Source organism: Monodon monoceros, unplaced genomic scaffold (assembly GCF_005190385.1).
Source record: "Monodon monoceros isolate NGI ecotype Baffin Bay Population unplaced genomic scaffold, NGI_Narwhal_1 Super_Scaffold_2, whole genome shotgun sequence".
Taxonomy (NCBI): domain Eukaryota; kingdom Metazoa; phylum Chordata; class Mammalia; order Artiodactyla; family Monodontidae; genus Monodon; species Monodon monoceros.
The window spans coordinates 25,466,343-25,480,647 of record NW_021703776.1 but is presented as its reverse complement, the minus strand read 5'-3'; the positions used below and the strand labels follow the sequence as shown (position 1 = coordinate 25,480,647).

Genomic DNA, 14,305 nt, shown 5'->3' with positions numbered 1-14,305 from the left:
AAAGAATACTGATGTCAATCTATTTATTAAATATTAGCAAAATGTAATTTCTATTTGGGTTTAAAAATACAAAAAAATCCTGAATACTTTCTAAAAATATTTACATTTTGCACACCCGCCCAGGATTCTGTACCCCACGACCGGGACTTCTGTCTAAATAGCTAGCTTGTCTTTCTCAGCCCTCTGGACTATGGTTCCACTATAACTTTCAAACAACCTAGTATTCCCCATGAGTGAGAGGTAGAAAACCAGCCGCGTATGCCTTTGTACGATTCCCGAAGGTGGCTTATGCTTTCTGCCCTCTGGATCTGCAGTCACTTCTTCCCTGTGCACTGGCGTTGCATCCTATCAGAAAAACCCCACCTGGATGTCTGGGCCACTCTTCTCCCTGGTGGCAGTCACTTCTACTGCTGAACACCCTATGCTGATTCGTTTTAGATTACTTTTTGTTTGAAATCAAAATAATATTCAATTTATCTCTTACTGTATTCTGGGCATTGTGTTGGTTATGTTATCATTTAATCCACACAACTTGTTGTTGAGGTAAATATTATATCTGTTTTAAAGAGGGAGAAACTAAATTTGTTGTGCCCAAGATCACATGGCTGGGAAGCAGCAAAGCTCAGATTATAGCCCTGTTCTGCTTATAAAGGCTGGGCTCCTAAACACTGCACAGAATGCTTCTTCCCTGTGACACCTTTAGGATGCTGTCTTTTTATTATTTTAAGTATTCATCTCCCTTAGCAGCTTCCAGTTTGTGTGATTTTTTACTTTGTTTATATATTTATATTATTTTATTTATTCATTTATTTGTCATTTGCGTCATTCATATCATTATAGTATACTGTTTACATTTCTTTATTGCTACATCATTTTGTCTCTCCACTCATTCCTGTCTTTCAAAGTGTGTTAGTTGAATGGAATTAAAATTTATCCTGAAATATAATAAATATTTTGAAATGTACATTCTCCTTTTTTGGTTTAATATTTTAAAATTGTACGTCACTACAGAATTCTCTTTCTACCTATACACTTAGACAGAATACTGCTTGCCTACATTTGATATATTACATTGAAACGTTATAGCTCTCTTGATAAAAAAAAAATGTGAACATCCTTTAGCATAAACTTCTATTTATGGTTAAAATGACCCAGGGTTAGTATTCAAGTTATATATAGCCATGGTATCTAAAGGCAGCATAATTGTATAGGATGGAAAATGATGAGGTTTTCTGAAGTGAAAAGGATTCCCATGTATGTGGAACTATCCAGCTTTTATCTCCAGACCCAGTGAACTTATGGATTTAATCTTGTTTACAGTGCTTGGAACACTCAGACTAGCAATCCATTTTGACCCAAACATTGTATAAATGATTAAAGATTATTAATCTGTTGTTTTACTCTGGCCCATTAATATAAATGACTTGGGAGACATTAGGCAAAAACTTAATATTGCCTCCTTTCTTTGTACAGTCTTATATTTAACCAAGAATTCAGTTCATAACCCCAATGCTAGTTTTTAAAAACCTTCCGTTTTCCTTCAACATGGAAGGCTAAAAGTTTCAATATCTGTGAAAGGGGCAGAACTAAGCTTGGCAGTACACAGGTGTCTTGGTACTAGAGAAGGCCTCAAGATATGACACCATGGGAAGGTTTCAAGCGGGTCTCAATTCATCACTGCCTCTCTCTGACTGGTCTTCAGGTCAATAAATGGCAGTGGAATATTGGAAAGAAAAGAATTCTGTGCTTTCTGCTTTTGGTTAGTAAGTAAAAAATATGAATCTTGGTTTCTGAAAATTTTGAAGATTTGTTTCATATACACAGACTAGAAAGGCTCAAGTACCATAATTCTGTACATAGAGAAGACTGCAATACATACAAAAAAATAAAAGTCAGTGTAGTAGAGTTGAATGCTAAATGTACTTAGGAAAATACAAGGAAAATGTGTTCATCAGGTAAAATGTGTTCCTGAAAAATAACATTGCTTTTTTTTTTTTAAAGTGCTTAAATTATGGATCTTCCCACTCACTGCCTCAATCTAAGATGACAAACAAAATTCTCATGCAAGGGGTCTAGGCCTGTAATTTTATTCTTATGTAATAATTTTGGAGGTCATTCTAGGTTGTATTTGGACTACATATAAAATATTAAATGGATAATTAATTCCAACTCCTATCTATTCAAATGAAGAACATAATGCATAAATGAGAAAATTCAGTGATATTTAAACACATATGTATATATGTGTTATATATGTAATCTACGCATGTACTTTAGGAAGAATCATTTGAATCTATTTTATTAATTCTTAATATGTTACTAAATAGCTTAATATTTTTCTCAGAAATAAGCATACAGCTTCACATTTTTTTCAATTTAACATCTTTATTGGAGTATAATTGCTTTACAATGTTGTGTTAGTTTCTGCTGTATAACAAAGTGAATCAGCTCTATGTATACACATATCCCCATATCTCTTCCCTCTTGCGTCTCCCTCCCTCCCACCCTCCGTATCCCACCCCTCTAGGTGGTCACAAAGCACCGAGCTGATCTCCCTGTGCTATGCGGCTGCTTCCCGCTAGCTATCTATTTCACCTTTGGTAGTGTATATATGTCCATGCCACTCTCACTTCATCCCAGCTTACCCTTTCCCCTCCCCGTGTCCTCAAGTCCATTCTCTACCTCTACGTGTTTACTCCTGTCCTGCCCCTTTTTATTTTTTTTTATTCTTAGATTCCATGTGTATGCAACTGCACATTTTGGGGGCAACTGAGAGAAAACTGCCAATCTTTTAGTCCTAGGGAGTTAGAAATTTGAAAGAATATAAGCCTCCCTCACATGGATCCTTTGAATATAGTCGTCTAGGTTACAGTACTTCAGATATCCATTTGAAGTTTGAATAGTGAAAACCAGACCCAACTTACATGCTATGTTTTACATTCTTCTCAGTGCCAGCTACTCTTTCTTATTTGATCTAATTATTCCCTCGTTAAGGAATGTTATTCAATAAAGCAAGGGTTTGTGATGTTAAATCTATGAGAGACAAGTTAACCTGCATGGGAACAAATTGCACTAGAACTTTCACCCAGATATCTCACAAATGAGAGTGGAGAGCTGCAGAAAGGGTAAATGGATGGACACATAAGCACCTCAGTATGCTGATCTCTGTATATGAAGAAAAGCTTTTTTTTTTTTTTTAATTTTAGCAGCAGCAGGTGAAAAGAGGAATGTGTAGGTATCTTAAAGAGGTAAAAGGGCTAGTTGGTATATGATCTGATAGTTAACAAGCTAACAGTAATGAAGTAGAAGGTCACTCACCTCTGTCAGGGGAATTTATACCCATGGTAGTTAGTATGACAAAAATTGACATTTTGAATTTTTTCAATATCTCATGGTACAATAAGTACATGACCAGTTGTTCCTTCTAAACAGTTCAGCCAGATGCCCTTTGGTCACCTAACTTGATTTCCTTATTAACCACTCCAAACACTTTATCTTAGACCCACAAACCTGTAGGGCAACATCTTTGCAGGCTTTTGCCACCTTATAATATGGAGAGGAAGTCATTTAGGTGAAAAATCGTCACAGCATCATCATAGGTAAATGATGATTGAATCCCATGAGGAGGAGAGGAAAGAGGCCAGGAAGAAAGTGGCAAGAGGGAGAAGTGGGTAGAACATAGCACTGAGAAAAGCAGGAAAGCATGAACACATCCAGAAGGGCACATAAGGGGGATTGTAGGGTAGGGATTTTGATGTTTATGCGTCTGAGTCTTCTGTCTAGTGTACCTTAATTTTCTTTGTTACATTATGTATGTCTGATCCTAATCTTATTTTTGTAAAATGTCAGTAGAACCTTCAGAGTTCATTGTATACAATTATAATTTATTCTTTATTATACTCAGTGAATTGTTATATGTAACCGCAGTTGCATTTCCTCCTTATATGTATAATTTTATTACATTGTGATGTTTTATAATATGTGCAGACTCAAAATAAAGAACACAAATGGCACCATCAAAATTTGATTATGAAAGATCATTTTCTTGACCTTTTTTCCACAAGAAGCTTAGTACCCCACCCCTGTAGTTACGGTATTTACTGTGATTTAGTGAAGGGTGGGAAGGCAGACAAGGAAAGGCATAGAAAGCATACTGGACTCAAAATATTGTGCTGGTATTGTGTGGGATATGAGGAGGTGGAAATATCCCTCCACTGTGACCATCCAGAGATATTTTATGAGAACACTGCTTTACCTGTTTTTTTTTTTTCTTGTGTCTAGTAGCTCTTAAGAGAAACAAACCAATTAGTTGCGTGCTTGTCAACCCAACTACTATAGTCTCACAACAGCAGATAAGTAATCCTTTTCTGGAAAGACATCTGAAATGGTCTAGGAAAGTTAATTCTTAGTAAACCAGAGAGTATTCATTGCTTTTGCCTGACAGTTGTAAAGAATGTATCCGACTGTCTTTCTGAATTGCCATGTTGTAAATTCAGCAAAAAGCATTTTACCATATAATGTGCATTTTACCCTATATGCTCGAGATACATCCTTAGCCATACATAATAAAGACAGATATTGAGATGGACATGAATATAAAATGAGTATCAACCCAACAACTTTTATATTTGAGAACGGGAAGGAACAAGGCAGGAAAGAAGGAAGAAAGAGGTGTTTGCATGGTATTTGTTTTTTGTGCAACCTGACATCTGTTCATTCGAGCTGTGGATAGGTAGGAGAAACCCATGGCCATACACCCACTGAAAATATCAAGATTGTTAGTTCAAGATACATACTTAGTAGAATCCAGGTGGCCTCATAGGCCAGGGTCAGACAGAGCATGTCCTCCTGCAACTCTTCCTCTGACCTCTTCATTCCATAGGGCTGTGGGGTTATTTTGACACTCTCTGTAAAACATGGAAACTAACTGGATCACTTGGGTTTCATTTTGCCCATAGGTATTTTTAATTTGGATTTATGCAAAAAGGTCTCTGTTTCATAATTTCGCTTAAAGCCTCTCTGATTCTTAAAGCAAACTGCTGGCATGGCCTCATCACAGCCCAAAGAAAGCAGTTGTTTAAGACTGATGTGTCTCTGAAGTGTCCCAGCTCCCTGGAAAGCCCCTGTTCACATTCACAAGTTAGTTATTGTGCTGGTTGAAGGGAGCTGACTTTGAAATAGTGTGAAGGTAAAATTCCAAGTATTTTAAAATCCGAAGACATTTCTAAGAAATTTATTAAATTTCTTTGAGATGGGCTGCTGGAGATAAATGTGATTTAACAACTCTAGAAAAATAATAACTGGATATTTCTCTTTCTCTAAAACCTTGAGTCAGACCAATTATGTCATAGCTTCTTCAAAGTTTACGCTTTCTAAACATTCATTTCAAGTGATACAGAATAATAATATTAACAGTCATACCAAGTAAAATATAGTGTTTTACATCTTTCAAAGTGTACTTAAAAGGCAATGCCTTGTTCGAATCTCTCTCTTTAAAAAAAAAAAAAAAAGTCCTTTGCGGTAGGTGAGATGAGTATCATACTGTGGCCATGTTACCTACTTGTTTCTGTTAAGTAAATTTTTCAATATCCCATGCTACTTGGAGGCAAGTACAGTGCCCATCCTCTGATTCTTTGTTTGCCTGTCCTCATAATCCAAAAGTATTAATTATGTTAATGGAAACTTACTAAAATTTTTCTTCAACCATTTGAACTCTTTCCCAAAGTAAATGTACCGAGAAAGATAATCATGTTTTTGAAGAAAAATGGTATTGAGATGTAAAAGGATACAACATTGATGAAATAAAATCAATTGTGATCGAGAATAGACATTTAATTAAACTTAAGTTAAGTGAAAACTAACCTTTATATGTATCAACCACTTTTATTTTTTGTGCTCAAAGATTTTTTTAAAAAAATACTGTTATATAGTTGAAAAAATTCCTATAATTATTCCTCAGTTTGTAATAGTTATTTGAGAGTAATGGAGAGGCCATGTTATTAGTTTAACCATGTTAAGTTTTCCTGTATCTTTTCCTTCCTGCTAGGAAAAGGAAGATGACAAATCAGACACTTCAAGTATTCAGCAGCCAAAAAGCCCACAAGGTCTGAGTGACACAGGATATTCTTCTGACGGAATATCAAGTTCGCTTGGTGAAATTCCAAGTCTTATTCCCAGTGACGAAAAGGATTTGCTCAAGGGACTCAAAAAGGACTCCTTTTCACAAGAAAGCAGCCCATCCAGCCCCTCGGATTTGGCTAAGTTAGAAAGTATGGTCCTATCCATTTTGGAAGCTCAGGCAAGTACACTTGAAGAAAAGTCAGAAAAGAAAACAGAACCCCACGAGGTTTCTTCTGAGCAGCCTAAGGACCAACAGAAAACTCAGAGTTTAGCCGAAACACTGGAATCTACAGTTTCAGAGGAGCTTAAAGAGACTCAAGAAGAAAAAGACACTGTTAAGAAAGAGAGCCAACAAGACATCCCTTCCAGAAAGGACCATGAAGAAAAGTCTGAATTTGTTGATGAGTTGCCTACAAGAAGACAGCCTTATGATTCAATTGAAGACAGTAGCGAAAGTGAAAACTCACCTGTTCCACAAAGAAAACGGAGAACTAGTGTTGGTTCATCAAGCAGCGATGAATATAAACATGAAGATAGTCAAGGATCAGGTGAAGAGGAAGACTTCATTCGAAAGCAAATCATAGAAATGAGTGCTGATGAAGATGCTTCAGGTTCTGAAGATGATGAGTTCATTAGGAACCAGCTCAAAGAGATTAGTAGTAGTACTGAAAGCCAGAAGAAGGAAGAAACCAAAGGGAAGGGAAAAGGAACGGCAGGGAAACACAGGCGACTGATGCGAAAAAGTAGTGCAAGCTTTGATGATGATGCAGGGAGACGCCATTCATGGCATGATGAAGACGATGAGACCTTTGATGAAAGTCCTGAACTTAAATACAGAGAAACTAAAAGTCAGGAGAGTGAAGAACTTGTAGTTGCCGGAGGAGGAGGGCTACGTCGATTCAAAACGATTGAACTCAATAGCACGATCGCAGATAAATACTCTGCAGAGTCATCACAGAAAAAAACAGCTTTGTACTTTGATGAAGAGCCAGAATTAGAAATGGAAAGCTTGACAGACTCTCCGGAAGATCGGTCAAGGGGGGAAGGATCTTCTAGTCTTCATGCTTCCAGCTTCACTCCTGGCACATCCCCTACATCAGTTTCGTCACTTGATGAGGACAGCGACAGTAGCCCAAGTCACAAAAAAGGAGAGAGCAAACAGCAACGCAAAGCTCGGCACAGATCGCATGGCCCTCTTTTACCTACGATTGAAGATTCTTCAGAGGAAGAAGAATTGAGAGAGGAAGAAGAATTATTGAAGGAGCAAGAAAAGCAACGGGAATTAGAACAGCAGCAAAGAAAGACTTCTAGTAAGAAATCAAAGAAAGACAAAGATGAACTTCGAGCTCAGAGAAGGAGAGAAAGACCAAAGACACCACCCAGTAATCTCTCTCCCATCGAAGATGCGTCTCCAACAGAAGAATTACGTCAAGCTGCAGAAATGGAGGAGCTCCATCGATCTTCTTGTTCTGAATATTCACCTAGCATAGAGTCAGACCCAGAAGGCTTTGAAATAAGCCCAGAAAAGATAATCGAAGTACAAAAAGTTTATAAATTGCCCACAGCTGTGTCTTTATACTCACCGACAGATGAGCAATCTATTATGCAGAAAGAAGGTAGCCAAAAGGCATTAAAAAGCGCTGAGGAGATGTATGAAGAAATGATGCATAAAAGCCAGAAATATAAAGCTTTTCCAGCTGCAAGTGAACGAGACGAAATGTTTGAAAAAGAGCCTTTGTACGGTGGGATGTTAATAGAGGACTATATTTATGAATCTCTAGTAGAGGACACATATAATGGTTCCGTTGATGGCAGTCTGCTCATGAGGCAAGAAGAAGAAAATGGATTTTTACAGCAGAGAGGGAGAGAGCAAAAAATAAGACTTCCAGAACAGATTTATGAAGATCCCATGCAGAAAATTACAGACCTTCAGAAAGAGTTTTATGAGCTAGAAAGCTTACATGCTGTTTTGCCTCAAGAAGACATTGTTTCAAGCTCTTTTATCATCCCAGAAAGCCATGAGATTGTGGATCTGGGTAGTATGGTAACTTCTACCAGTGAAGAAAAGCAGTTATTAGATGCTGATGCTGCCTACGAAGAACTCATAAAAAGGCAACAGATGCAATTAACACCTGGATCCAGCCCAACCAAGCCCCCCATCAGGGATGATATGACAGAATCTACTGTGGACTTTGACAGGGTGCCTGACGCATCTTTGACATCAAGTGTTCTCTCAGGCGTATCTCTTACAGATTCGACCAGCAGTGCCACACTCTCCATCCCAGATGTTAAAATAACCCAACATTTTTCAACAGAAGAAATTGAGGATGAATATGTGACTGATTATACAAGAGAAATTCAAGAGATAATTGCTCATGAGTCACTGATTTTGACCTACTCTGAGCCTTCAGAAAGTGCTACGTCTGCCCCACCCTCTGACACACCCTCCCTCACATCATCTGTTTCTTCAGTTTGTACCACAGATAGCTCTTCGCCCATTAGTACCCTGGATAGCATAACCACAGCTTATACTGAGCCAGTGGACATTGTAACTAAATTTGAAGATTCTGAGGAAATTTCTTCATCAACGTATTTCCCAGGCAGCATTATAGACTATCCAGAAGACATATCTTTAGATCGGCCGACCATACCAGATGGTAGAACTAGTGCTGGTCACATTGTGATTTCCTTATCTGATAGGGAACCCTCTCTCATAGAATCTGTAGGAACTAAACTTGAGGGGCTAATTGCTGACACTATTTCCACTGACTTATCTGTATCTGAAAAAGACCCAGTGAAGAAAGCCAAGAAGGAAACAGGGGATGGAATTATTCTGGAAGTTTTGGAAGCTTACAGAGATACAAGGAAGGAGTCGGAGGCCGAACTAACAAAAATTAGCCTCTCTGAAACTGTGTTTGATCAGACACCTTCTTCTCTAACAGCCCTTCCAATGAAGCAGCAGGTTTCAACGACATGCTTTTTATCTGAAGACATTTTTGGTCCAGCAAAGCCTGCATCTCAGGTGCCATCTGGCACTCCTTCTATTTCCTGTCTTCCAACTAAAGCTCGTCCATTCCTTCGAAGTTTTTCTTTGTATACCCCTCCCCCCCCCCTCCCCCCCCCCCCCCTCCTCCCCCTCCCCCTCCTCCCCCTCCACCCCCTCCTCCTCCCCCACCTCTTCCTCCACCAACCTCACCTAAACCAACTATTCATCCTAAAAAAAAGGTAACGGTTCCAGCTCCAGTTACTGCAACTACTGCAGCTACACCTCTAGTAGATTCTGTTGCTACAGTGGAGACCACAGCTGCTCCAGGAAGTAATGGGTTACCTATAACAAAAATATGTACCTCTGTACCTCCTCCTGTCCCCCCTAAGCCATCTTCAGTTCCATCTGGACTTGTATTTACACATAGACCTGAGCCAAGCAAACCTCCGGTTGCCCCTAAACCAGCAGTTCCTGAACCTCCAGTCACTACCGCAAAACCAACAGATACGCAGCCCAAACCAACAGGTCTACCTATAACTTCAAATATGACATTAAATTTAGTGACTTCAGCAGATTATAAATTGCCTTCCCCTACCTCTCCGCTTTCCCCTCACTCTAACAAGTCCTCGCCAAGATTTTCCAAGTCCCTCATGGAAACTTATGTGGTTATCACATTGCCATCTGAACCTGGGACTCCAACAGATTCTTCAGGGAGTCAAGTTATTACCAGCTGGCCCTTGGGATCACCCCCCAAAGATCTGATTTCCATTGAGCCAGTATTTTCTGTAGTTCCTCCTATGAAAGCTACAGAAATTTCAAGTTCTTCACAACAGAGCCTGTACATCTCAGGAGCTTTGGAGACATTTTCTGCTATCCCTGTCACAACACTATCTTCATTTCAAGAGCCCCCAACTTCAGTTACACAGTTTCTCCCAGCTGAAGTTTCCAAGGCTGAGTTTTCAACAGCCAAAAGTACAATCGCTAGTACTGGTCTCAGCAGCGTCTCTATATCCATTCCTCCAGAGCCTCTTGCTCTAGATCACCTCCATTTAGAGAAGCAACAGTATAAAGAAAATGTCACGTTGCAACTTGTTGGTGATGCTATTGATCTGCGTACAGTACCCAAAGTAGAAGTTAAAGTAACTGAAAAATGTATGGATCTTTCTGCTTCCATGATGGATGTGAAGAGGCAGACCACAGTAAGTGAAATGTATGGGAGACAAATTAGTGCTGTCCAGCCCTCTATTATAAATCTCAGTGCAGCTTCATCAGGAGTGACTCCAACATCCCTGGTCACTGAGACAGTGACGGTTGTCACGTGCACAGCTACTGCAAGTTACACCGCAGGCACAGAAACCCTAGTGAGTCTAGAACGTGCAACAGCAATGCCACTCCAGCTCACTACATCAAAGCATGTAGAGCCCCCGTGCAGGGTACCAAGTGGCCAGGCCTTTCCTACAGTTAGGGAGGAAGCACCAATAAACTTATCTTTAAGCACTTCTGTACAGCCAGTGACATCAGCTCTTATGAAACCCATTACTGCACTTCCTGGTGGTGTCACAAATGGATGGACTGATAGCACCACATCACAGGGCATCACTGATGGGGAAGTAGTGGATCTCAGTACCTCCAAGTCTCATAGAACTGTTGTAACAATGGATGAAGCTACTTCAAATGTGGTGACCAAAATAATAGAAGATGATGAAAAACCTGTTGATCTGACCGCAGGAAGAAGAGCTGTGTGCTGTGATATGGTTTATAAGTTACCTTTTGGAAGGAGCTGCACGGCACAGCAGCCTGCAACGACTCTTCCTGAGGATCGTTTTGGTTATAGGGATGATCACTATCAATATGATCGAGCAGGGCCATATGGTTATAGAGGGATTGGGGGAATGAAACCTTCCATGTCTGACACTAATTTAGCAGAAGCTGGACATTTTTTCTATAAAAGTAAGAATGCTTTTGATTATTCTGGAGGAACTGATGCAGCAGTAGATCTAACTTCAGGGAGAATTACTACAGGTCAGTATGATGTAGCAACAGACCTTTCCGTGAAGTACCATTATGGTGTTCCTCATCTCATTTCAGGATGACAATGTGGTCCCTTTCCCAATTTTGTTACTTTTCATCTTTCTTTGGATGTTTTGGCACCATATTTTGGAGTACATGTGCGCTTTTGTTTCTTCATTTTTTTTTTTAATCTGTTCCACGCAAAGTCGCCTGCATGTGCCTGCATGTTCAACATTGCTTTTATTCCGCACCTAGGTAGGTTAGCCTGTGGATTTGCATGCAGTCCCGTTCATTATGTTCTTCAAGACTGAGTGGGCTTTCCAACCCCAAAAGCATCATTCGTTCTGGGAACTGCACTATAACTCTACCCTGTGTTTCAGGTGAGGTAATGGATTATTCAAGCAAGACTACAGGTCCATATCCAGAAACACGACAAGTCATTTCAGGAGTTGGGATTAGTACCCCACAGTATTCCACAGCAAGAATGACTCCACCTCCAGGACCTCAGTATGGTGTGGGGAGTGTTTTGAGGTCATCTAATGGTGTTGTCTATTCTTCAGTAGCAACTCCAATTCCTTCCACATTTGCTATCACCACACAACCTGGCTCCATTTTCAGCAAAACCATGAGGGATTTGTCTGGTGTGCACACAACTGACGCTGTGACTTCATTATCCGCCCTGCACCAGAGCCAGCCAATGCCTAGATCATATTTCTTGACAACAGGGGCATCTGAAACAGACATTGCAGTGACTGGTGTTGATATCAATGCCAGTTTGCAAACTATCACAATGGAAACTCTGACAGCTGAGACGATGGACTCGGTTCCCACTTTAACCACAGCATCTGAAGTCTTTTCTGAAGTGGTGGGAGAGGAAAGTGCGCTTTTAATCGTCCCCGAAGAAGATAAGCAACAACAGCAACTGGACTTGGAGCGCGAGCTCTTGGAACTGGAGAAAATTAAGCAGCAGCGTTTTGCTGAGGAATTAGAGTGGGAACGGCAGGAAATTCAAAGGTTCCGAGAACAGGAAAAGCTCATGGTTCAAAAAAAGCTGGAGGAGCTGCAGTCAATGAAGCAGCACCTCCTGTATCAGCAAGAAGAGGAGCGGCAAGCCCAGTTCATCATGAGACAGGAGACGTTAGCACAGCAACAGTTGCAGCTGGAGCAGATCCAGCAGCTGCAGCAACAGCTTCACCAGCAGCTCGAGGAGCAAAAGATCCGCCAGATCTACCAGTATAACTATGACCCTTCTGGAACTGCTTCTCCACAAACCACTACAGAGCAGGCCATTCTGGAAGGTCAGTATGCTGCCCCAGAAGGTGGTCAGTTTTGGGCGACCGAAGATACAACCACCACAGCCTCTGCCGTGGTGGCGATTGAAATACCACAAAGCCAAGGATGGTACACAGTTCAGTCGGACGGGGTTACTCAGTACATTGCCCCACCTGGCATCCTGAGTACTGTTTCAGAAATACCTCTGACAGACGTGGTTGTAAAAGAGGAGAAGCAGCCCAAAAAGAGAAGTTCTGGAGCTAAAGTCCGTGGCCACTATGATGAGATGGGGGAAAATCTGGCAGATGATCCCCGCTGCTTTAAAAAGATAGTGGACAGCGGGGTACAAACTGACGATGAAGAGTCAGCGGATCGGAGTTACGTGAGTAGGAGAAGGAGAACTAAAAAGAGTGTCGATACAAGCGTCCAAACGGATGATGAAGATCAGGATGAATGGGATATGCCTACTAGATCAAGGAGAAAAGCTCGCGTAGGGAAATACGGTGACAGCACTACAGAGGCAGACAAGGCCAAACTCCTTTCCAAAGTCTCCAGTATAGCAGTTCAAACAGTAGCAGAGATATCTGTGCAAACTGAACCAGTCGGAACCATAAGAACGCCTTCGATACGGGCACGCGTGGATGCCAAGGTAGAAATAATTAAACACATTTCAGCACCAGAAAAGACTTACAAAGGGGGCAGTTTAGGATGTCAAACAGAAGCAGATTCAGACACACAGAGTCCTCAATATCTGGGTGCCACATCTCCACCCAAAGACAAGAAACGCCCAACACCTTTAGAGATCGGTTATTCATCTCACCTTCGGGCAGATTCCACATTACAGCTGGCTCCTTCCCCACCCAAATCTCCAAAAGTCCTTTATTCACCCATCTCACCACTTTCACCAGGCAAAGCCTTAGAATCAGCCTTTGTACCTTATGAGAAACCCCTCCCTGATGATATAAGTCCACAGAAAGTACTGCACCCCGATATGGCTAAAGTTCCCCCAGCAAGTCCTAAGACAGCCAAGATGATGCAACGCTCCATGTCTGACCCCAAGCCTCTGAGTCCAACAGCAGACGAAAGTTCCAGGGCTCCTTTTCAGTATACCGAGGGCTACACGGTAAGAGTGCTTCTTTTCAGTTAGAAGACAATGGATGAGTTGATATTAACTGTGTGTTTGCAGACTTTAGGAGGCAGTAAAGGCTCCTGGTGCCTAATTCTAAATTTCAGTGAGGACTATTTCATTAGAAATTTGGGGGAAAAGATAGAAAAGTATACATCCATGTAGAAATACCAAAAAAAAGACCGTATTATGTGAGACAAAAATGAGAGAGAAGGTTATTATGATGTAATGAGATTGAAATTTTGTTCTAATCTTGAAATCTCCCAGGTGTCAATTGTAGACTGATTTTGGGGAGTACAGTTAATATTCATATTCAAGTATGATGGAATAAGCATTGAAGATAAACAGATAAGGCAAAGGATGACCAAACATTTAAACCCATGGATACTGGGATTCTTTAGTGGGAAGATCTGTGGAGATCATTTAATCAGTCTGTTCTTCCTTCCTCCGGAATGTTAACCTTTGTTGCTCCAGAGAGAGCATTTCTAGAGCAGAAAGTGTAAAATAATCTTCATAGTTCATCCATGCTTATTTTGTTTCTGGAAACTTCCTTAATCTACCTCAGATAAGCCTTAGTCCTAGTTCTTACAGAGGAAAAATTAATTTTTAATGTTCCTTTGAATAATAGAGTTTAATTATTTAAAAATATGCTTCAAAGGGAAAAGAACATATATAGGTATGTTGGACACATTCGTGAAGATCTCTATAGCTGAAAATAAGAAATGTTAGTAATCAGGTATAAAAGAAGGCGTATCCTACTTAAAGAAAACCTAATATATAATTCTTCAGAA

At 40.3% G+C, this 14,305-nt stretch overlaps 1 protein-coding gene across 1 annotated transcript in view; it reads left to right on the top strand.

Annotated features, from left to right (window-relative positions):
* The window catches only part of PCLO (piccolo presynaptic cytomatrix protein), a 364,389-nt gene that overhangs the window by 192,743 nt on the left and 157,341 nt on the right, over positions 1-14,305 (top strand). Inside the window, 3 exon segments of the mRNA XM_029232881.1 lie at positions 6,047-9,220; positions 9,223-11,128; positions 11,497-13,511. Of these exon segments, the coding sequence (XP_029088714.1) occupies positions 6,047-9,220; positions 9,223-11,128; positions 11,497-13,511 (7,095 nt within the window).